The sequence below is a fragment of the Diplotaxodon limnothrissa genome, linkage group LG11 (genome assembly GCF_057381915.1).
Source record: "Diplotaxodon limnothrissa isolate DT_005_m linkage group LG11, D_limnothrissa_male_GT1.1, whole genome shotgun sequence".
NCBI classification, from domain to species: Eukaryota; Metazoa; Chordata; class Actinopteri; order Cichliformes; family Cichlidae; genus Diplotaxodon; species Diplotaxodon limnothrissa.
This window is the reverse complement of record NC_140606.1, coordinates 7256737-7281354: the sequence shown is the minus strand read 5'-3', so window position 1 is coordinate 7281354 and position 24618 is coordinate 7256737. Positions and strand designations below refer to the sequence as shown.

Genomic DNA, 24618 nt, shown 5'->3' with positions numbered 1-24618 from the left:
GTAAAAATATGAGCCCTCCAAAAAAATACAATCATGAGGAATATAAAATTCTGCAGAATCGAGAAATTAAGTAACCTTAGGTGATAATTTTCTGTGGCTTCCTTATTATAGGCAATACCTCTCAGTATAGCTATGTGAGCCATTATTATTATAAAAATAATGATTAGTGGAGCGTTAAAGCTTTATTTAGCCAACATGAAAGAGTAGCAGGGCTAATACCCCGTGGCTAAATCTCTAAAGTGGACACAGCTGTGGATCTCGCTGTAAGTGGCTTTGATGAACAGCAGCACTGATCTATTTTGTCATCTTACCACACTGTGTCAGTGACAACACAGCAAACACTTCCCCATCTGATTTATTCCTAACAGGCCTCTCGCTGAACACAATGGGCCCTGTTTGCGTTCGCTGCTGTGGGATCACAATGTTCACTCCCTCACTGTGACACAAATACGCTCACTCTCACTCGGGAGAATCCACATGTGTTGCTCTCAAGCAATAAACCAGATGCACAAATGCTGTTGCAAGCATGTCACAAGAATGTAACGCAGGGGCAGAACAATGTGAGGTATTTGGAGGGGAGGAAGCCATGGCAGCGGTCCAGCAAACAAACAAGGACTTCCTGCTGCATGCATCCTCAATGGGAGGAAGGAACCACAACCCTTACCCTATGGGAACTCAGTGTGTGTGTGTGTATGTGTGCGGGTGTGTTTCAGAAAGATTGATTACGATTTACACAAAGTGCTGTATACATCCTTGACAGAACACTTGAACTTGCCAAAATCAGAAGGAGGAGCTGATGAATTCAGATATCAGACTTCAGACAGCTTTATAACCCACACAGACCGCACACAAGAAGAAAACATTCTCACTTACTAAAGAGAAAATGAGGATCTCAGCATGTTTATGAAACGTGTGCAGTGAGTGAAAAATGAGAGCTCATTTTGTCCCCGGGGAATTGCTGTTTGTTGAGGAGGCCGTGAACGTCATGTTTTGCTCGAGTAGAAACAAAAACCCACTAAATCATGGCAACAAGTATGTTTTTGCTGGATTTGTGAAGCTCATCATCACAGGCCCAGGTAGAAGGTACTTATGGTTGATGTACTGTAAGGGACCAAAACATAAACTTGCATGTTTTACTGAAATTATCTAAGCATGAGAAAATTCCAGCATAACACTTCCCAGAGTCATTTCTTTTCCTATCATGAGCCAATCCACCAGGACATTTAATAAACTTTAGTAGAAAGTCTACTTTACCTAGCTGTAGACTGTAGCTAGGTTTACTTTCAAATGCAGCACACATTTTAACTTCTTTTTTCCCCTGTTTTTATCCACTTGTGTTGTTTAAAAATCAATAAATGGTCTAACATGGTTATATAACTAACAGTATACCTGCCAAACCTCAAATGTTGAGATGAAAGTAAAAAACATGGATTGATCAAAGTATCATTGGGCACAAGTTGGTCTCCAACCTTTTCATGAGAGTGTGAATCTCAGATCGAAAGCACTTAGGTACAGATGTTGTACAGCACTTTTCAAGTCTTACCTAATGAAGATGGCATGTGTAGCCTGTCTAAGCTGTGATTTTGAAAGTGACTAGATACAGACACAATGCAACAAAGGTAGACAACTGAATGTCAGGAGGCTGAGACTTGTCAAAGCTCATGAATCCAAAAGCCTCTGCATGGTATTGCTACATGTTAGGGACACAAATGAAGCGAGAATTTAAAGGAAACAAAGCAGCAGCTCAGGCTTAGCAAATGCAGCTCGCAGGTGTTTTGATGTGTTTCAGTTTGTAACCATCCTGCCCACATTAGCTGAAGCATGTGCACAAAGCAACTTAAAGATACGGTTTAGTCAATAAGGTGGGAAGAAGAAGACTGACGCAGGAGAACAGTAAACAGCTGTACTTCATCACAGAGGTGCTGCAAGTCTACGCAGCCTTTCACCATGTGCAAGAGATGTTTCTGATTCGAGTTAAACACAGACAGGAAACCATATGTCTGAGCTCTACAGTGCGGCTGGCCTACACGACAATGCGCGCGCGCACACACACACTGAGAAAGACCCACTTTTTCCTCTCAGCACTGTGAGAGGCACACAGAACCCAGCTGTGTTTCTATGACCACACTGAGGATTCCCCAAACATCATTACGTGTGAGTACTGCGTTTCCACTTCCTGTTTGCGGTGACGGTGGACTCTCAAATCATTCCACAAGACAGTAGCAACCGTAATGAGACCCTAAAAAAAGTAGGCCCACAACATTTTGAACTTCGCAAGCAGCTTTACTGTACATGCCAAGGTACGCACAGCAGTTTCCTTGTCAGTGGTTGGAAACAAGCTTAGCGTAGGAGGAGAAGAAGGTGGGGGTGATAAGATGACAGAATGAACGGGTATCAATAAATGAAAGTACCAGGGATGGGCGAATGACTGAACAAATAATGTGGAGAATCAAAGAGCTACTGACACACTTGACAAAGGAATACAGATGTGCTGTTCTAACAGCCGGTCTATTTTAGAACTGGCCAAGCATGTCAGCAGGAAGGGCTGTGCAGCCACTATAAAATAATCTATCTGCTAAATGCGTCTTTTTCTCTTAACTGTGTCACACTTAACTGCATTTGGTTAGCTGAAAGCTGGTGTTTTTTCCTGTGTAGTCAAATACTGAGACCAGAATATAAAACACCGCATTTTTCAAAGAATGTACTTTTGTACTTTGTACTTTTTTGCTGTCCAAAAAAAGAAGTCCAAGAGAAGGAACCAAACTTTTTTGTGACAGCACTACACAACAGTTTCCAACAAGTTACGAATTGACGGATGATGATGTTATCGAAGGAAACAGAATAAATGAATGAATGAATGAATTGGCAGTGAACAAGACATTGCCATAAGCCAATGAGTGATGAAAACAGGACCAGAGGAGACGGTCAGCAGAAAATACCTGAGCCCTACTTACCCTCTCCATCCTCAATGATCCTATCACCTGTTGAGCAACCAGGTAAATAAGGTGAAACCACACCCATTGTAGCAACTACTAGAAACTGATATCACCATCGTGACAAATGTGAGTCAGAACAATAATGAAAAAATACATTTTGGTCCCTACAGCTGCTGAGCCTGCATGTCTGTAAACAGTTTTTGGTGATCTTTTTGCAGGTATAACTGCGCGCGGGGATAAGTGTCACAGACCAGGTAAGGAAGGCATTGCAGGGTTGGATCATTAAGAAGTAGTATCAGACTTGAAAGCAGCAGTAATTAGGTTTTGGGCCTCAGGAAAGAGCTGAGGTAGCTGTAAACACTGTCACACACAGAGTTCAGTCCCAATTCTCAACAACAACTGTCTCAAGGCACATGTTGTGAAATTAATGGTGTTAGCAAACAGTTACCGGAAGCTACAGTCCTTTGGAATTTTCTGATAAATGGAAGTGCAAACCACTACTTTTAACAGTTACTGGCTAGCATTTTGCAAGAAGTAGATGTGAGCACTGAAGCTGGAGTTTGTGAAACCAAAGCAAAGAGCTGAAACATTCTAAACTGTGGAACTCCAGGAATTATTCTCCTTGGCTTCAGGAAAATCTAATTACAGCTTTAAGCTTCTTCAAAATTTTAGGTACTCACTTTGGGAGAATATTAGCTCTTCGTTGCACTCTGCTCCTTTACAGGAGCAGAAATGAGCCAACCCCGTTGTTGTGTTCTTTTCCTTCATCACACAGGTGGTGCTGTTGTAGTCATCCAGGGTAATGCCGTACAATGGCTCTGCTGGGTTGTGGCAGAGAGTTTCGATGGACAAGTTTGTCTCGTTTCTTCTCCTTAAACACACATTGAGGTATAATGTTTAACAGTGTATACCTTAAGAACTATCAGGATACCATCCACTTAGTTAATCACATCTAAGAGATGAAGATTGCTTACTTCTCTTGGATACCTACCAGATAGAAACACAGACCTCAGTTGGTTTTTCACATATGGATGAGATGCTGCAGTTGGTCTTGCAGATACCTGTGCCATTGCAGGAGGTAAGCTCCACATCACAGAACTTACAAAGTTCATGTAGTTGAAAAACAAGACCTGCAAATAACACACACAACAACACGCATTAGTTTCATGTTTCATCAAGTGCTGCTGTCCCATACAGCAAGTCACAATTTTTTTTGCCTGTACAAGAAACACAAGCACTATCACAAATTTGATATATTGTTTTATATATATTACAACAAAATCACATTGTGGGCTTTATGTTCAGAGCATTGACATTGTTATGACTGCTGGAGCAAATTCCTGGAATTGTACTCTCCAAACATTACCAAAGTTCTGCCTAAAGACCTAAAGTTTCAGCCAAACTTTTTTGAAAAATCGATTCACAAAAAAAAATGTTTGATGTGCTGTAAGCACAGTGTAAGGACAATAATGATATACTGAAACAAAATGCACCACATAACCAAGCTACACGTGAACCAAAACTAAACAAGAGCTCATGATTAACAAATGAGAAAAGTAGGTATAGAATAAGACTGCAGTTTAAAAAGTCAAGACAAAACAAATTAATATATTAGTAACAAGAAGCACTGAGAGAGTGCAAACCTCTGCCAAGGCAGCTCATTGTCTGAGCAGTACTGAAAAGTACTTTAAGGAGTTTGTAGTTCAGTAAAAACAATCGCAGAGTGCAGGTTTTTGTTATTTGACCTGTTGAAACCAATTTTGATAAAACTAATATGTATATATTGTACATGTGCAGTTTATCCTGTCTTCCAAAAAATTAATACTCATTTATTAACATTGTACACGTATTCTAATTAGAGTAACAGGTTATAACCTGTTACTCTAATTTACACAGCAAGGTCTTAAAATAAGGTGGTATTGAGAATTCCCCATATCATTCCCCTTATATGCCTGTATGTTGTAATTACAAACAATGGTAGTAAGACACATTGTTTTAAATAGCTCTTTCTAGGATTATTATCACTTTGACCAGATATATCTATTGACATTGAAGTAGAGGTCACAGGTCAAACGTGACACGATTTTAAATCTTTATACAGTACTTTCTATACGTTCACAATACACATGACACACAAGTCTTTTTGTCAGTTTTTGACCAATAATTCATTAAGTCAACCTTGAAGACCTTGGTAGCAAAGTTTACTGTGTTGTTAACAAAGTTTTATGAGAATTCATTCAAAACTTTTTAAGCTATCGTGTTTTTACTAACACCTACGCATACATGAAAGCAAATGCTACGACAAAAATGGAGGTAATGAGAGTATATTCACTCTCTATCATGGTTGAAATAAGGTGGTTTTGAAGGCAAAGGGGGACCAGTGTGTTCTTAGTAAAGTTGAGTGCATTCCCTAGGTTAGCAGGTCTGAGTATAAAGGAAAAACAATATACATAAATGGCACACAGAAGATGTGCTCAGAATCTTTGATACAATCTAAATCAGGGGTAGGGGAACTCCAGGCCTCAAGGCTGATGTCCTGCAGGTTTTAGATATCACCCTGGGTCAACACGCCTGAGTGATTAGTTCATTACCAGGCCTCTGGAGAACTTCAACACATGTTGAGGATGTAATTTAGCCATTTAAATCAGCTGTATTGGATCAAGGACACATCGAAAGCCTGTAGGACACCGGCCCTTGAGGCCTGGGGTTCCCCCACCCCTGATCTAAATGAATAACTACAGCTGAAAATTTTTAAATATCATGAGTACTGAAACAGAATTCGGTAATATTGTTCTTTAGTAGTATTTGACTGGTAATTTTTTGTCTCAGGCATAAAAAAAGAATAGTTCACATTAGGGAAATGTTAGCAAGCTATTTCATATTATTATTTTTCCTGCTACTTAAACTATTCACTCCTCTTTCATGTTTGTAATGGTCTCTGCACTGCTAATATTGTGGGTTCCTCAATGGAGCTTTTCACATATCAGAGGCTGGTGAATAAACACCTTTACACACTGAATGTTTGTGAAAAAACGACACGCATTTCCAAATTTTTTGAGCACGAACTTGGCATGTAATATATTTACACACTGGTGACTGACCCGGAGCAGCAACTAGTAGTAGTATAGTTTGACAACTTCAGTAGTGGTGGACGTTTTTATTTACATTTGTCCTGTGACACTAGTACTACATTAAGAATAGGTGAGTCTGAAAAACATTTGTAACGCATAAAATAATTGCACAGATTTTATGCATCTGGTATGTAAGGTCTTTATTCTTTTTTTTTTTTAAAGTTTAGTTACACAAACAGTAGGGCGGAGCAACATGAAAGCATCATCTGCCTGACCTAAATGAGGTTTGAACCATGAAGTGTCAACATAGACAGCCACTAGCAGGGAAACATCTCCGTCTCACAGCCACACTCTGTACCTGGATCAGCCACCACAAATGAGCTAAATGAGTCCTACAGAAACCAGGAAGCTATACAGAAACAGGTCAAAACCACACTTAAGCACCAATACAGACAACCACAACTAAATGAAAAGTCAGCCTTTATCAAGCGACAGCATTTTCTTTCCTCTAGATGCTTCAGATACATAACCATAAACTTGCATGTGAGCATTTTTGTTGCCAGGTACATGTGACACTGTACACTAAAAGAAAGGCACTCAAAAGTGATAAATCAAAGTCTTTTTTAAATTATAATCCATGAATGAAAAACAGTTTGTACTTTTATGTTGTAAACGGTTAAGTTTTATAGGAAGTTAGAGATAAAAGAATCAATTTGTGACTAAAAACTGTGCAAGTGACTCACGAGGTTTTCAAAGAATCTGACGCATGATGTAGCGACATTAGAAACAGGGCCACAGACTTAGAAGTGGTAATGATGTCACGTGATGTCGTTTGTCATTTAATAGATGTGTTTTTCATGTTTACAAAGTTTGAGCTGAGATCGGTTTTCATGTTCCGTCTTGACAAACGTCCACAGCAGCCTCTTCTGTCTTCATTTCTTCTTCACAAAAAAACCCAATCAGCTTTCAGATATTGTTTGATCTAATCTCTGTATGATTGTTATCTGAGAAGTATTGCATGTGGTACGGTGGCTCGTGTAATCAGCACAGTCTGCCGTTCTCCTTTGCGTGGCTCGACCCGCCTACGCCTCTCTGATCTTTCCCTGCTTCGTGACATGAACAGACCTGTCTGCTCCAAGCTGCCAAACTGCTGGCCTAGGAGAAAATGTAAAAAACAAAGCTAAGCCACGATGTCATATGACAGTTCCTGAGACGACATAGGGCTTTTTAGGCTTTATGGCTGTATTTTGAAATCTGGGAAGGGCAGGAAGAGTTCTCTGTGTGGCTTCGTGTTCAAATAATCTTTAGATTCTGGGTGGGACAGAAGCTCTGTGTATAGTGTGCAGGTGTTGTGGTACACATGGATGGTTTTAGTGTTGTTGAAAGCCTTCCTCTGCTGGGAGGTCTGCTCCTAAGGCTGTCATGGTTCAGCTTCACTGAGCAGAACTTTGAACTTTTAATCTTTTCCTACACCTCAGGTTAAAACCAAGATTTGGGGCTGAAAAATGAACTCATGAGCAGAAGTACCAAAAACTGCAGTGGAGCCGCTTGAATCTGACTCGTAATAAAATACCCAATACCCATTATTTATTTTCTAAAATTCAAAAAAACCCAAGTTACTGCAGCCTGGACCCTTTCTGATGTTTCTAATTTGAATATGTTTTCTTTATCACTAAAAACTTTGTGGGCAATGTAGCTAGTATTGATCATAGTGAAACTAGACTTCAAACTACAGACACGTCAAAGGCATTTTGCCTTTGGCAAAAGTCTTATGGATTCTCAAAAAAGCTTTATCATAGTAAACAAACAGTGTGCAGAAAATCCAGATCATGCCTCAGCATGGGGGAATGTAGCAATCGTCAAAAACTGATAATATTTCAAACCTCAGAGGATTCAGCACAAGATACTTGGTATGCTCCTTGGTAAGCTTTTAGTGGCTCTCCTACACTTGTCCTTATTTTGCCATTTAAACTTATAATGAATCCACAGCTCTTTGGGTTATCTCAGGTACACACTGCTGCTGAGATTGGCTGCTAATGAGGGGCAACTAATCGGCTTTGAACAAAGGTGCCCTTCTTTTGAATTATCAGTCAATTTTCAATTCAATTCAGTTTTATTTGGGTTTTTTTTTTAATTGGGGGGGGGGGTTCTTCCCTCTTTTTTCTACCTTTTTTGCTTTATACTCTAACCTCCTAAGACCCGAACTCTTCCACGGCATGCATTTTTAATTTCTCTTTGATATTTGGGCTGATTGGGGCCCGATGAATGTAAAAACAAAGAATTACCAGATTTTTTTTTTACCTAATTTTTGTTTCTAAGAAAAATGAGAGCCACATATGAGGATATTCGTTTAAAATTTCGAGAGAACAGTAGCAGTATAATGTCCTCGTAAGTGGATATCGGGGCGCTTGTAGAGTAAAATTGAGTATTTTGTGATGTCCACATATGTGGACGCCAGGTCCTAGGAGGCTAAGGTAAAGACCCTATAATAATGCAAAGAAAACAGAGAAAGTCCTAACAATCATATGACCTCCAATGAGCAAGTGCTTTGGTAACAGTGAGAAAGAAAAACTCTTATGGGAGTGATGCTGAAAAACTAGTTCATGCATTCATTACTTCTAGGCTGGACTAATGTAATTCATTAATATCAGGATCAAGCCTGCAGTTGATCCAAAATGCTGCAGCAAGAGTACTGACAGGGACTAGAAAGAGAGAGCATATTTCTCCTATATTGGCTTCCCTTCACTGGGTCCCTGTTAAATTCAGAATTGAATTCAAAATCCTGCTCCTCACATACAAGGTCTTAAATAATCAGGCCCCATCTTATCTTGATGACCTTATAGTACCATATAACCCCATTAGAGCACTTCACTCTTAGACTGCGGGCTTACTTGTTGAGTATTTGATTAGACATAAATTATCTGAATTTCAGGAGTGGGACCACACCTCCAAACATTCCCCTTCTGGTTCTTGTCTATATATGACACCTGTTCTCGTTTTCGTGCCGCGCCGTCCTGAGGTTGTGAGCCCAGCTAGTGAAAAGGGTGGCTGTGGCTCATGTGGTAGAGCAGATCAGCTACTGACTGGAAGGTTGATGGTTTGATCCTTGGCTTCCCCAGTCTGTATGCCAAGTATCCTTGGGCAAGATACTAACCCCAAGTTGCTCTCTGATGCGTCCATTGGAGTTTGACTGTGTGTGAATGCATAGATTGCACTTAAGTATAGAAGAAAGTGCTTGTATGAGTGGGTATGAATGGGTGGCATGTTGTATACAGCGCTTTGAGTACTCCGGGAGAGTAGAAAAGCGCTATATAAGAATGAGTCCAATGACCAAAAGTAGAATGGGAGGCAGAGTCTTCATCTTTCAGGTGCTCAGCTTGAGTTTTTCTTCTTCAATCACCTTTGTAACTCACTATGTCTTTAAACACCTCTCTGCATTTAATTATTTGTTATTATTAATCTCTGGCTCTCTTCCACAGCATGTCTTTGTCCTGTCTTCATCAATTCACCTCCAACTGGTCGCAGCAGATGGCTACACCTCCCTCAGTCTGGTTCGGCTGGAGGTTTCTTCCTGTTAAAAGGGAGTTTTTCTTTCCCACTGTTGCCAAAGAGCTTGCTTATATGATTGTTGGGGTTTTCTCTCTATTATTGTAGGGTCTGCCTTACAATATAAAGGACCTTGAGGCAACTGTTGTTGTGATTTGGTGCTGTATAAATAAAATTGAATTGAAAATGTAATTGAATTACTGGTGGAAATGGGTTGCTCTCCAGCAGGTCAAAGATGTAAAATATATATCTCAATAGCAGGTTTCAGGGAGGAAGAGCTCGAAAATCTGACCACCAGATGAGGTAGTCAGTCTTCTGAACTCAGTGCAGTCTGCTTACCGAGAAACAGACTAAAAGCAGATGGATGCTACAACAGGATGGCACGAGAGTGGTCGCAGCGGGAGAGCATCATGATTTACTTTGACATCATGTGTATTTGTCCAATTACTTCTGAGTCAATCATTCACAATCACTGACTCAGAAGTGCAAATAAAGCAGTTTATGCCGGTCATGAGATTCCACTTAAGCTCTCTACCTGAGCTAATGATCCACACTGCTGTAAAGAATTCCTAGATTACTTCCTTTACTTACTTTTCAGATAAACACATCCTTAAAAGACTCCTTCACAGAGTGAGTAAAGAAAGATGACGACTGATATGATAGATAACCAATTCCATCTGATGAAAGGGGCCCCCAGCTCCAAACAACAACAGCCCTCACAGGCCTGAAATCTCAGGTACAGACAAAACAACTGCAGTCTGCACTATCGTCAGATCAACTCTGCAAAGTCAAAGTGTAAAACCCGACCAGACCAGAGTAGGGATTTGGCTTCCAGATGCACAGATGCTCGCTACCTTCCCTATGCAGTACCAACTGCAAGGCCTCAACTCGCAGTGTGTGTTCACATGGGTGGGTGACACTCGATCATAGTCTGCACAGACTGGGTTATTCATTTAACAGGAAGCACAGTTAATATATTTTCAAGGCACATTCCATCACACTGAGCCTAGTTTGGAACAGGACAGAGAGCGTGAAATAGCAGAGCGCTCACACCCACACACAACCTCAGAGACAAATAAAAGTGGCTGATTTAGTGCAGCAAAGTGCCACCGAGACTACATCAATCCGAATAAGTAACACAGCTAGAGTTACACGCTGAGCACAAATATTTTACGATGGTGATGGATCTTTATTGTGCTCTTGTGCAATACTGACTACACATCAAGAGCTCATTAACAGTGACTTTAGGTCTATTTTTGCACAGGGTATAACAGAATCCTTAACAAAGATTAGGAAAGAAAAATCACTTTAAATTCTGAATTTAGGTTACCAGCACTTCTGATCTTCGATGGGTGGTGTTGGCAGCCTTAGAGCTTTAACTTTGAAGTTTCAGCAGACTGGTGCAGCAAGTTAAAGGGTAACTGTGCATGAAGGTCTGCATTGTGATTTGGGTCATTGTTCCAGCTGCTAAAGCTCTTCTAAAGCGTCTTTTTTTAATTACTGCTGCACTCTTTCCCTGCTGCGAGTCCTTGTGCAAGGATTATAGTATGAAAACACAAGTGACCTCAGTGCGTCTCGAGAAAGTGGAGGGGAAAAGTGTGGGCTGTCATTAACTATGCTCTTGATGGCTTCTGAAGGAGCGGTAATTGAAATGTAATATCTCTCTGTGCTGCAGGAGGGAAATCATGCTACTGTGACTGACTTCCATCTGGCAGTCAGACCAATGAATAACCACAATAAATACCTACTCGTTAGTGGCAGAGAAAGTAAAGACTGAGAAGTATCTACTATCCAGATGGAGTATGCTTAAGTACACATTTTTTAATAAGAGTGTTATAAAATTCTGGATGCTAAACAGTTTTTCTAGCAGCAACTGTGCTTAATGATTTAGAAGGGCATAAATGATATGGTGTTTAAAATCCATTTCAATCAGCCAACACAATGCGGCCACTAACTGACCTGAGCAACTTCAATGGCCTAATGGCAGGACTGGCGTACTACGTACTGAGACGAGCTAACCATCAATTGGTGGCGGAAGGCTCCACCTATAATCTTAGACTGCATTTCCAAAAATGCACTGTCCCTGTCAGTGCCTGCACTGGTGCTAGTGAGGAGCCACTTCATCACTGTTCACTTTTGGCAAACAATTTGACATGTTAAAGATTTGCATGTTAAATAGTGTTATGTTGCAGAAGAAAATGTTAGCACTAAGAATCAATGAGCTTCATCTGTAAAATTGTTAGTGGCTGAGTCAGTGGTTATTAACTTCTGTTAATAATTGCTATTTGTGTGATGATGTTCGTGTAAGGTTTCATCCAGACTGGCATATACAGGATATGTCTTCTTGTGAGCCTTGGCAGGAATACTAACAAGTCATGAACATTTTTAAACATATTTGTACACTGGTGTGATGGACGTAAATCATTTTAACTACTTTATAGTACTGATATTTCTTCTTTGCTTAGAGCAAGAACATCCAGCATCCCATAACATCCAGTGGTCTCTAACATTATCTGGACAACAGTAAATCTGTGTATGGAGGCTGTGTCATCACACAGAGTAAAACAGAAACTCCTTTAAGAAGTACCACCATGTTCAAGTCCTTGTTCATAGGGGATGGTCTGATTGTTGGGGGGTTTTCTCCATATCATTCTAGGGTCTTTACCCTTAAAGTGACTGTTGATGCAATTCGGCACTATATAAATAAAACTGAAATAATTTGAATTGAATATATATAGAAACAGAAATGCTAACTTAAAGGGTATAGAGCACATTATCACATCAGCTAAACTGTTTCCTCCCTGCTTCTCTTCCTCTTTCCCCATTTTTCCAAAGCACTGAGGACGTTAGTGTGGATAGGAGGACAGGCAGGAAACCTGACTGCAGTTCATCACCGTTATACAGGAAGGACTGCTGGAAAAAGGGAAAAATCTGCAAACCAGGCAAACATTTAATAGGTTTGTATCACTTCAAGGCTCTGAATTAATTTGTTCCAAATTAAATGCATTCTTACTGTGAGTAGAAGTGAAAGATTTCTGTGCTCAAACACTCACTCATGAATGTTTCATGTGTAAAAAATTGTAAAATAATTAATAAAAAACAACATTTTAAGACATTTAGTATAATGACATTAGAACTATGCTTTCAGGTATGACAGCATTGCTTGGCCTAATGAGCTCACATTTCAATGTGAAGCTACAGCGCTTTCAGAAGTAATCCTATAAAAAAAACCCTGAAAGAGATTTTACTGCTGACACTTTTCTGGAGCAACACAGGAAATAAAAATGTGAAATAATCTGAGTTGAAACAAGAACCCTTCTTCTTTTCCCTGCAGCGCTGTCACTGAAATGTGCAAAGACAACTGGCAGAAGGCAGCTCGGGGCCACATAACTGCCACAGCAGGCGGCTGGGCTCTCCCCCTTTGCTCCTGAAAGTTATCCTCCCACCTCTTTTAATCCACCCCTCACTCCACTTTGGCCCTAATCCTCTCATTCCTCCCTGTCTTTATCTTCCTCCTGTTTAACTCCCTCTCTCGGCCTCCCCTCTTCCTCCATCCCTCCTTCGTCTCTAAGAATCCGAACGCTCCAGTGAAGCGTATTGAGAATGAAGACTTGACAAATATGGTTAAAAGGAATCAAAGGAGCATAACTCAGGCAGCTTAAAGTTATATTTTCCATGCTTAAACGTAGTACTGTGCACAAGAAATAGGAAATGCACAGCGACATTTGCCTCAACACAATGAAGATTCCCTGGAAATGAAGGAAAACGAAACCTTGTGAAATCCTGCTGAGCGGATTGTTATTGACATCAGTCGGAAGCAAAAAAAAGTAGGAGAAGATAAAAAACAGTCCAGCTCTGCTGTTTGGATAACCAAAAATGTCAAGCTGGTCCAGTAGTGGAAGAGCAGCGAGGAGCTTCCTGCAGCTTAAGGAGCTCTGGAGGAATGGCATGGAATAAGTTTATGTGTGAGCTTGTGTCTTCATGTGGGTACAAGTTTGTATGTCTTCTTGCTCTTGTGTGCATGTGTGTCTATTTGTGACACGTAATGCAGCAGGACCACACAGTCCTTGTGGTATGCGGGATTTCCAGGTTCAAAATAGGCTCCTGCTGTGGGAGGAGGGCAGGAACAAACAGGAGAGAGGGGGAGAAGGGAAGGAGAAGTGTAATGAGGACAACAAAATACACGACTCCAGTTTTCATCTTCTTGTCAACATTGTTACAGTTGAGCTAACCGCTTGTCAACAAGGGGAAGTTTCTGTGGTTTACTAACATGACAACTGTCATGGTGTCACAGATGGAAAGTGGCCAGATCTATTTAATTGGCATGTTGGGAGGGAAAGAAGCACTACTGCATTGCAAACAGCTAAAGAGAAAAGTCAAACTCCTAATGGATGAAAACATTTCTTCACTCTGATCAAAGCGAGGAACCGGAACACCTCAGAAGATGCACACATTTTTTTGCCTTTTAGCACTAACAGGTCTCCAGCTGACAGATTCCATAATGCTATTATAACTATTTAGTGCGTTTTACAAGAAACGTTAAACCTGTTCAGGCTGTATGCAAGCCTAAAATAGGTGGAGTGACCCTTTTAAGTAAAAGTCTTGACGTTATGGATGCGCAAGAGGCAGAAATGTGATTCTGTACAACGCAGCTTACTTTTGCACCATTATTTTCACACAGACACACACACACACACACACCTTTTATCATTGTTCCTAATCCTGTTTAAAATAATCGTTCGGTCTGCTAAAACCTGTGATCCTCAGCAGTGAAAGGTCTGACAGCGAGAGGGAAAGTTTTCTGAGGCGCTCTGTGGGTACGCTTCAGGCTGCACGGGCAGCAGAGCTGAGAAGCGTCTCTGCCCGCTCTGAGTCACCTGTTACACCTCGCTGTTCGCGGCTCTGCGGAGAGCCACGCGAACAGCGCCAGAGAGAAAGCTTTCCCCCGGCCCCCTTCAGCTCCAGAACTCCGAGTTCGCGTTAAATACGTTATATAGTGACACCAGAGCGCGTGACAGCGAACAAGCAGAAAGTTTGTTAAACTTCGGTGTTTGTGTAACTCACCGGCAGCCCCGGGCTCCAGCAGCACAGATATGAGAAAGGCTGATACAACTCCGCGGAAAGTTAGAGAGCAGCGCCGTGCCTTCATGATTCTGTGTCCCCCTGCCCGAGATTCTCAGTCACACGAGCCGCGGAGTACGAGAGAGTCCAGGGAGTTGGCTTTGTGCGTCCGCTACGCTGTGCGCTCCACTCCGCTCAGCAGCTGGAGAGTCACTGCTGAACCATCCACACACACATACACACACTCTCTCTCTCACACCGTTTATAAGCAAGCACACTCACTTTGCTCTGACAGGAAACCGGAGGAGGCAGGAGGGGCTCTCTCTCTCTCTTTCTCTCTCTCTCTCTGTGTGTGTGTGTGTGTGTGTGTGTGTGTGTGTGTGTGTGTGCGTGTAACCGCCTACCCAAATACTGGAAATCGGAACAGTAAACAAGTCATTATATATTTAAATAGTGTGTGATCTGTGAAACTTCGCCAGGAAATGTTCTGGAATTATACAGAACTGCCAGAAAGTTTACATTTAAAGATTGCAGGACACAGTAAATTACATATTTTACATTCACAAATAAATGTTTTTATTCTTTCTTACAACATACAAAAAATACAGACCTCTCTTTTTGGATCGCTATTTTGTAAGGGACACCATTTATATTATATGAGCATATGAGAATATTTAAATCAGTCACTCTTTATGCCACCTTATGATAAGACTAAAGGAACATATTTCATTTTAAAGTAAGTTACAGGGCTTTCCCTGCCTTTCTAGATGGGTTCTATTTTACTAAAAACTATCTAATATCCACATAGTTACAGATTTGCATAATTACAATATTAAAAAATACACACACTGTATTTTAAAAGAAAATACATTAAGAAACAGATTATAGTAATTTATATTTCAAAAATGACAAAAATGCTCATTTAACAGCAGCAAAAAGGTCGGTGGTTCGATCCCAGGCTGCATGTCAAATATCCTTGGGCAAGATACTAACCCCATGTTGCCTACTGGTGGTGGTCAGAGGGCCCGGTGGCGCCAGTGTCCAGCAGCCTCGCCTCTGTCAGTGCGCCCCAGGGCAGCTGTGGCTACAATATAGCTTGCCACTGCCAGTGTGTGGGTGAATGACTGAATGTAGTGTAAAGTGCTATACAAATGCAGGCCATTTTACCTTTTTTTTTTTTTTACATGGTGGAGGCTGTGTCATCACACAGAGTAAAACAGAAACTCCTTTAAGAAGTACCACCATGTTCATCGGGAAAGGTCAACACTGCACCAGGAAGGTACATCAGCTATCACATTATCTACACCACTCGTATGTATGCTGTCTAGATTGTATTCTTGCAGAAAGAGTGGTCTTTTTTTTTAGCTAGAAAGTTGTGTTTTGTTTGTTGTTTTGGCTTCAGAGACTCTGACGCTTCCCTGTGTTTTATTTGTATCCTAATTGGTTGGTTTGCCTTAATCTTAAAATAAATGGCGTTTTACTGACGTTAACTATGCGGTGATTAATAGGGTTTTTTTTTCACTTTGTGTTACACCCCATCCCAGATTACACCTTTGCATTAGTGGTGTTGAAAATCTTGGAATTATGAATACAGAATAGTATTTCTTATCAGTGTCTGATTTTGATCACCTGGAAATAATCTGATTAGCATTTTTTTTGCAAGGGATTCAGTAAGAAATTCTATAATATACATAACAATTCTGTGTCTTCTGAAGTGAAAAGTGTACCTTACCTTAGATATTTCCTGTCGGCTGAGGTTTTTCACTTCAATCAGCATTTCAGTGCATTTTTTATGCAGCTATTAAAAGGGACAGCATTGACACTGTTGTGCACTGACTGTTATAAAAAGACTAAACCGGCTGTAAGACCCACAGTAGGAGGTAATAGTTACTAAACAGAGACTTCCTGTTGTAATCTCTGTTGCAGATGTTTATGTTGTCCATTCTCATCAGGGCTGGAGTGTGTATGCATAAGTTCAATAAAAAAATAAGTTTTTGGAGTCTCTATCTTCTGCTATGGAGCTTCAACAGAATCTAGTCATCAAATAGTGTATCACTCAAACTCTGTATTTCATGTCATCCCATAAATCGTGTTCAGTTACTTCAAATGATCTCACCTTTTTGAAACAAGTGACTGTGTAGTTGCCATTTCCAGTAAAGAATGAGATTCTCTTTTGGTGGTTAGGTTTACACTTTGCCTTTCGACCCTTCACTCTAGCCTGTGGAGGAGGTGGTAACACCTTGCATGGTTTCAGAGCACCAGGTTCTGAAACCATTGCTGAGAGCTAAAACAACTTGTTTCAGACAGTGTTTATCAGCTGAGCAGCTGCAACAAGGCCCAGCATAATACAAACAAGGAGTATTTGGTACTGTGAGTCATGCAGACCTTTTCTAGAGTCCATAAGCAAAACTATGGAACTGGAAACGAGCATTTTAAACTCATTATAAGCACAATAATTGAGAAGATGTTCTGAGATTATTTCACAACTGCATGTCTGTATGTCCAACTCATGCTATTAGATGAAAGATTAACACACACACACACACACACACACACACACACACACACACACACACACACACACACACACACACACACACACACACACACACACACACACACGCACGCGCGCTCACACGCACACACTTCACAATTTTTCAGTTAAGTAACCAAAAGTGACTGACTATGAAACTTTAAAATGAATGTATTCATATGGCAATACCGGAACACTGAGCTGTCTGTGCGTGTGTGTTTGTGTGTGTGTGTGTGAGACTGATGAGCTTGCTGACAGACGTGTGGCACTGTTTGCAGCACAAACACTGAGCCCAGTGACAGAGAGGTAATGAAGCTGAGCCCATCTGTCTGCTCAATTGATGCTGCAAGTCTGAACATGCTGCTCTCTACCAACATTGGAACCGAGCCTTACAGTCTCCAGAGTCTCACAGCCCGCCTCTCGACCCCTCTTCTCTACCAGTGCTCCAGAGTCTTGCTCCTAAAGCCACAGGTCAGGGCCCAGCGAGCCTTTGGTTTTGAGATCCCACGAGACAGCAATAGTAGAATATGTTTTATAGGCAGAAGGTACAAATACAGTGAGTTTCCCTTAATGTCTAAAAATAGATTTTTTTCCTCTCTTTTTTTTAGTTAGTGGGAATTTTCTGGGTTTTTAACCAGAATCCTATTTTGGTATGATAATTCTGGCCAGCAGTCTTTTCTCTTGTATTGCTGTTTATTACACTATACTATTGTTTCATGTGTTTTAGACATTGGTATCTACTCCAAAACTGCAGTTGTTTGTGTTTTACGCATTCCTTTGTAAAAAGTCCGAAAATATGTTATATGACCTTTGGACTCAATTTTTCTTTATGACCTCGTTCCAAAAATATCAATATTTTCCATAGTTTAAGTAATCATAGAAAGGCTTGATGCAGACCCAAACAATATTAAGCAAACTTTCTCGATTGGGGGGGAATCTTTTGATTTATACTAACTCTGTATATATTCTAGACAAATATCAATTAGGATATCTGATTTTTCATTCTAAAGAATCTACAACAAACACTGAGAACACATAAAGTGCATGTGCAAGTACATGTTTGTCCTGAGCAGAGTCCCAACAGGCCACTGACAACCACACCGGACATCCCATTCCATTATGCATAAACTGGTAAAGGATTGATGGTGGTGAATTTTATTGATCATTAATTGCTGGCAAGTAGGTGGGCATTATTATGCCACTTTAAATTAATTCACTTCAGCTTCACAACATTTACCTCAAGGTGCTTTACATTGTAAGGTTAAGACTCAATAATATTAGAAAGAGACCATCACTTTCTAGACTTTTAAATGGAAAATCTAGAATAACAATAGTCTAGACTAGAAAGAATAAATGCATGAACTAGCTTTTTAGCATCACTCTGAGACAGGATGTTTTCTAATTTTAGAGATACTGCACAAATACATGAAGATGGTCCTACATTTGTAGGACCTGTACACTGAAGGACATATCCTGGTCAAAAACAACACCAAAATTCCTCTGTGTTTACTGGAGGCTAAGGTAGTGCTATCTAAAGTAAATACCTGTTTAGACACACTATTCTTAAGATTTTTAGGACCAATTGCAATAACCTAAGTTTGGTCTGAATTTAGAAACAGGACATTAGAGATCATCCAAGCCTTTATGTCTTTGGGGCAAGCTTTTTATTTATACTAACTCTGTATCCTCCTGAGAACCAGACTATTCATTTATGTCCTGTGTAATGGACATTTGTTCTTATTTTAGCTACCCTAAATCCTGATGTGCTAAATGGAGGACATCCTGAGCTTTCCATTAATATCTCATGTGTTTGGGTGGCCTCTTTTATCTCAGAAGAGGCAGGAAATCACAAAAAGTTAAATGGGAAGATTCTTTTTTTCCTCTGTTCTCAGCAAGGTGTGTATTCTAGATGCAAATCAATCAATAACCTGACTTTTCATTCTAAAAGATCTACAACTAACACTAAGAACACAAGAGTGGACAAAAGTCTGATTATGTGCAGACACCTCTTTAAGACATGCCTATAGTTTAACTAGTTGATGTATATCATCTGGTTTCATGGATAAATAAAGCTGAGTGTCGTCTACATAGCAATTAAAATGTATCCAGTGTTTGGTAATAATACTGTCCAAGGTATTGATCCTAGCATGGATGCCTGTAGGCCTCTGATTAACCTTTGTCTGCAGGGAAGACTCCCCATTTACATGCACAAATTCAAGTATATTAAGTAGATATGCTTCCAGTTATTGTAGAGCAATTCCTTTAACAACAATGATGTTTACTAATATCTGTAATAAAATCAGTGCTATCCAGTCCTTCACTGGGATCTAGCAGAGCAAGAACAGAAATGAGCCCACTGTCAGAGCCAGATCATTTGTAGCTTGCAAAAAAAATCCTAAAACCTGACTGAAATACTTGAAATGAACCATTCCTCTGCAAATGATTAGTTAACTGTTTTAAAAACTACCCCCATGTTGTAGACAACGGCAAATTGATGGTTTAGAGGAAAACCTTATTAAAGTTAACTCAGAAAGATTGAAAGAATAAAAGAGTTTAATTTTTTCTCCAGTGGTTAAAATTTCATCTGTCAAGAAATTCATGAAGTCAATGCTAGTTAACGTTAAATGAATACTCTGCTCGACACAGCTCTGAAGAGAAACTTGGGGCTGTTCCTGTTTTTCCTGATTAATGAGAAATAGTCCTAGCTTTACAGGGGGCTTAAAAAGACGTAACACACTACTTTTCCAGATCAAACAAATATTTTTTAAATGAGTCTAAATTACACGTTATCTGCTTTGCCCTCTTTTTTTTAGAGGAACCACAGTAAGACTATTAATGTGATAATTGACATCTGTGGGAGTAGCGTTGAGTTAGCTGTTCTGCATTGTGTTGGCACATGGCATTGAGAAATCACTTTCTTAAACCTGGTTACAGCACTTCCAGAAATGCATCTTGTTCTGACCACCACAAGAGAAAGACCCAAATCCAGATGCCAATGTGCAAATAGCGATCAGATTCACAATTCTTTATTCTACACACTATTTTAAACAAAGAATACCACACAATTTTGCGAGGGAAATCACTGGGGTGACATTTGGCTAATCACCGTTTTTACAAAGCAGTGTGGGGAACACTGGGGCTACAGGTGAACACAGGTGACTGGCTTGTCACAGTGCTGGGGCAGAGAGTCACTGAAGCAGTGGGTTTGCACCACAGGAGAATTTCATTGATAATGACCATGAAGAAAAGAATTTGTAACTGCTGGACCAAATTTAGCAGGAACAATCACTGATCCTGGGAAAGCAGAGGAAAGACTGGATACCTCAATAGACAGAAATCCTTATTTAGTGTTCCTCACAGCTGTTGATGAAAATAGAAGCTTTTGAAATTGTTAAACAAAAAATAAATGTAAAAGTGAGAAATCCTTGGATTGTAAAGATGTTGATATGATAGTGGTTAAAAACATCATTGAGGCTATTTAAAACCATCTATAATCCATATCATTTCAAACTGTTCTATTTCCAGACAGAATGAAAATAGCAAACGTTGTACCTCCATACAAGTCTGGCAACAAACACCATTTCACAAACTACAGGCCTGCTTCTTTGCGACCTCAGTTCTCAAAAATTCTTGAAAAACTGTTTAAGAACCGACTGGAAAAATGTACAGATAAACATAAACCACTCACAGAGAGTCAGTACGGGTTCATATCAAGCAGATCAACATCACTGGCACTACTAGATTCAATACGATATATCACAAATTCCATAGACAAGCATATCACGGGAAAACATAGCTGCCCCAGAGATACGGCCTCCGCTCACTCGGATCATGACACTAGTATAATATCTAAAATTCAGTTATCAGTCAGAGAGTCTGAAAACAAGGAAAAATGTATTTCCATGGAAACTAACTGTAGATAAGGCAAACCTGTCCTCTGAGATCACAGGAGTGCATTCAGGCGAAGAGGTTATTTGTGGTAAATTGATTCCCAAGAACTACAGTGATGTGTAGGATGAGTCAGTATGTGTAGGTGTTGGTGTGTTTAATCTCTTCAGTATTAATTCCAACTGTCATGTACAACAGGCCCAAAAAGCTCAATACCAAGCTGTACGTGATACTAAATGACAACACATTAAAACCTTATGTGGTTTCCAACAGAACAGATTCATCATGTTTTCCCGGTTTTCTGGACTGGGGAATTTTTGCAACAATGGAAACTTGGATGCAGATGGGACAGACTTTTTGGAGCGCTATTAAAAGAATATTTTGATTCATGTGGTATCTGTTTAGTTTCTTTTGCCGCAGGAGACTTATAAGCAGATACGCTATGTTTAAGGACCTGGCACTGGGACAAAATCTAGCCCTGTAGTTCATTTGGATCCAGATCTGAATGCTAATTTTGCTTTACTCAGTAAAATTACACAAAAGCAATCAAAATGTTGAACTCCACACAGTCCGGTATGTACTGTACTGTTTTCTGAAGATCTATATATTTATATGAGTTGACTGGCATAATTACACTATTAATGAAAATATCAGAAACACAGTCTTCCCATGTTTTTGTAATACAGCCATGTTTTAACACGTTCCCTGTTCGAGTTCATGTTTTGACAACCCCGTTCTAATAAAACAAATAAGAAAGACTCTGGTCTTACAGTCAAATACAATCAAAATACATAGAAAGGGGTTTAAGCGGGCACAAAGAGCAAGGAACTATCAAGAAATTGGTATGTTCCTATGAGCAGGCAAGTACCTTTCAACTTTCACCTTTGGCCATGCTGGAACTGGATTGACTCATGGTGGTACATCTGGTAAGAGGAGTAGAAACCACATCCCAGTAGTCAAGGTGAAAACAGACAACCTCTTATCAAAGCGTGAAATACACATGCTGGTCCATCGTGTCCATTTGATGCTTTGCCTCTCGAAAGCGTGCATGCAGGACATGTATGCAGAAGTAGTGTTAAGTTGGAGTAATCTGCTGTAACAGCAGAGGGAGATTAAGGACTCAGTTTAATTATTTGGTAGCAGTAATTAAATTGTTTCTGATGATTAAGCACTCTGGAATGCAATTCATGTAATTTTTGCTCACTACCAACTTCATGGCTTTAAATATATAATTTCCCCTTGCTGGTGATGCAACTTCTGCATATGTATCCAGTTCGTGTTTTGGAGAGACAAAGCATGAAATGGACACAGTTGACCATCGTGTCTATTACATATTTGGTTGTAACACTGAGTTGAAATAAATCTGGCCTACTCTGTTTCTCTGTATCAGAAACTAAAATGTTTGAAATATCACACCATAATGTGACAGCTTGGTAATCAACAGATTTCAGGAACAAATTGTAAGTTTACCAAAGTTTGGATAACATAATATACACTAGTAGTAGAATGGGCAAAACAAAAATTGGAACAGGATCCTCAGTTCACGCAGAAGATTTTGTTCAGTGATGAAGCAAACTATATTGTGAATGGTGAAGTTAACAAACAAAACCACCGCTATTGGTCTGACACTAACCCACATTGGATGGATCCCTCCAAGACTGTTGGAACAACAAAAGTGATGGTTTGGTGTGGTATATGGGGTACAACGATAGTGGGTCCATTCTTCATCAATGGAAACCTCAAGGCCACTGGATATTTGATGATGATGTGTTTCCGTCTTTGTGCACTGAAGCTGGCACGTTCCCTGAGTTTTTCCAGCAAGATGGTGCACCACCACATTATGGGTGCCAGGTCCGAGCATTCCTAGATGAACAGTTTCCTGGAAAGTGGATTGGTCGTCATGGGCCAGTTGAATGGCCCCCAAGGTCTCCCGATCTGACCCCCTTAGACTTTTATCTTTGGGGTCATCTGAAGGCAATTGTCTATGGTGTGAAGATACGAGATGTGCAGCACAGGGTTGCATTGACAATCCAACACAACGGGCAGCACATTGAACACATTTTATAAGTGGTCAGAAACTTGTAAATAACTCATGAAAGAATAAAGTTACATTGAAACCAAGCACACCATTGTTTTTCTTGTGACATTACCAATAAGTCTGATGTGTCACATGACCCTCTTCCTATTGAAAAAACAAAAGTTGTATCCAAAATGGCCAACTTCTAAATGGCCACCATGGTCACCACCCATCTTGAGGAGTTTGCCCCCTCACATATACTAATGTGCCACAAACAGGACTTTAATATCACCAACCATTCCCATGTTATTACGGTGTATCCATATAAATGGCCCACCCTGTACAGTGTAATAGAGGCCAGAATTGTTGGTCCCAGCTACTCTCCCTTATCAGACTGTTGAGCAACCATAAGTGCATGCTTGCCAAGCAAGCTTTCAGAACAATTTTGAGCACACTTTTTTATTTATACTAAATGTCAACATTGATTTAGATCCTTGTAACCCAATCCAGCCATTCTTTGCTCACATATGAATGTGTTCGAAATGCTTTCATGGTGACATTATGAGAGGAGGCCTTTTTCTTAAATATGGATTAGGTGAAATCGACCGGGAAAGGGATTTCCCAGTGAAGGCAGAATAGAAAAAACATTGTGTATGTATGTTTCAGCTTATCTGAAAGATTCGGGCTTACATATTTATATTTTTAGGATCTGGTTTGTTTCTGCTTTGTTTTATGCTACATGTTCTGTTGTAGTGCAGACCTTGCAGGAAGTATTCACCCCCTACCTCTCTGCCTGTGTGGGAGTTTGGTTTCTTACCACAGTGAGGGCATGCAGTGTGTACTTTCACAGGAGAGAATGTGAATATTAAAAGGTTCTTTCCTGGTTAATTAAAATTTGTCTTCTTGTGTTTTCTAGACCTTTGCATATTTGGGAGAGTTTTTCCTTAAACTAGTCAAATCTCTAAGGATAGGGATTGTTACTTGCACTTCAAATTGCACTACATTTTAGCAACTTACATTAAAATATATAATATTTTACTTGATTTGAAATGTACTTAAATCCAGGATTTCCATGCTTTCACAACCAGCTGCTGCCACTTTGAGGCCTCCAATCATGTAAATAAGTGCAAGTTTGACATTTTAACACTGAGCTTTCTTCCAAGCAGTGTCCAATTTCACTGGCACAAGACTTGAAAGTACTCCTGACATTTGGTTTTGAATGAAGGAGAAAACAATATTGTTGCTTTTCTAGGTTGGTTCCAGTTTGGATTATCAAGAATTTGAAACTTGACCATTTATTAAACAGCTTTTGTGGATGTCATCCTATTTGAGCAGCACATCATCAAGACCTGTAATTTGTGAGTACAAGAAAACAATTATTAGAATACAATGTGTTAAATTTGCTTAGAGAAGAGGGTCCAGCAGTAGATGAGAGGAATAGGGAAGGATTTGTCTGCGTGTTTTAGTTTGGCGTGTGTGTGTAATTGTTTAGAGGGAAAGGAATTTTATGGACACTGGGGGTCTGCCTGTCATAAAAGGACACAGGAAGCTACAGTTGGGGATTGC

At 40.0% G+C, this 24618-nt stretch overlaps 1 protein-coding gene across 2 annotated transcripts in view; it reads right to left on the bottom strand.

The window, feature by feature from the left end:
• Positions 1–14861, bottom strand: part of tgfbr2b (transforming growth factor beta receptor 2b) — a 43877-nt gene extending 29016 nt beyond the window's left edge. Inside the window, exons 1-4 of one of the 2 annotated variants that reach the window (XM_085366117.1) lie at positions 14618–14861; positions 3928–4066; positions 3617–3807; positions 2955–2981 (exon numbers count right to left, since the gene is read on the bottom strand). In XM_085366117.1, the coding sequence (XP_085222243.1) occupies positions 2955–2981; positions 3617–3807; positions 3928–4066; positions 14618–14702 (442 nt within the window). In that variant the 5' untranslated portion in view covers positions 14703–14861. The remainder of the gene's footprint in view (positions 1–2954; positions 2982–3616; positions 3808–3927; positions 4067–14617) is intronic. The other variant, XM_085366118.1, reaches the window with a different exon arrangement.
• Positions 14862–24618: the final 9757 nt, after the last annotated feature.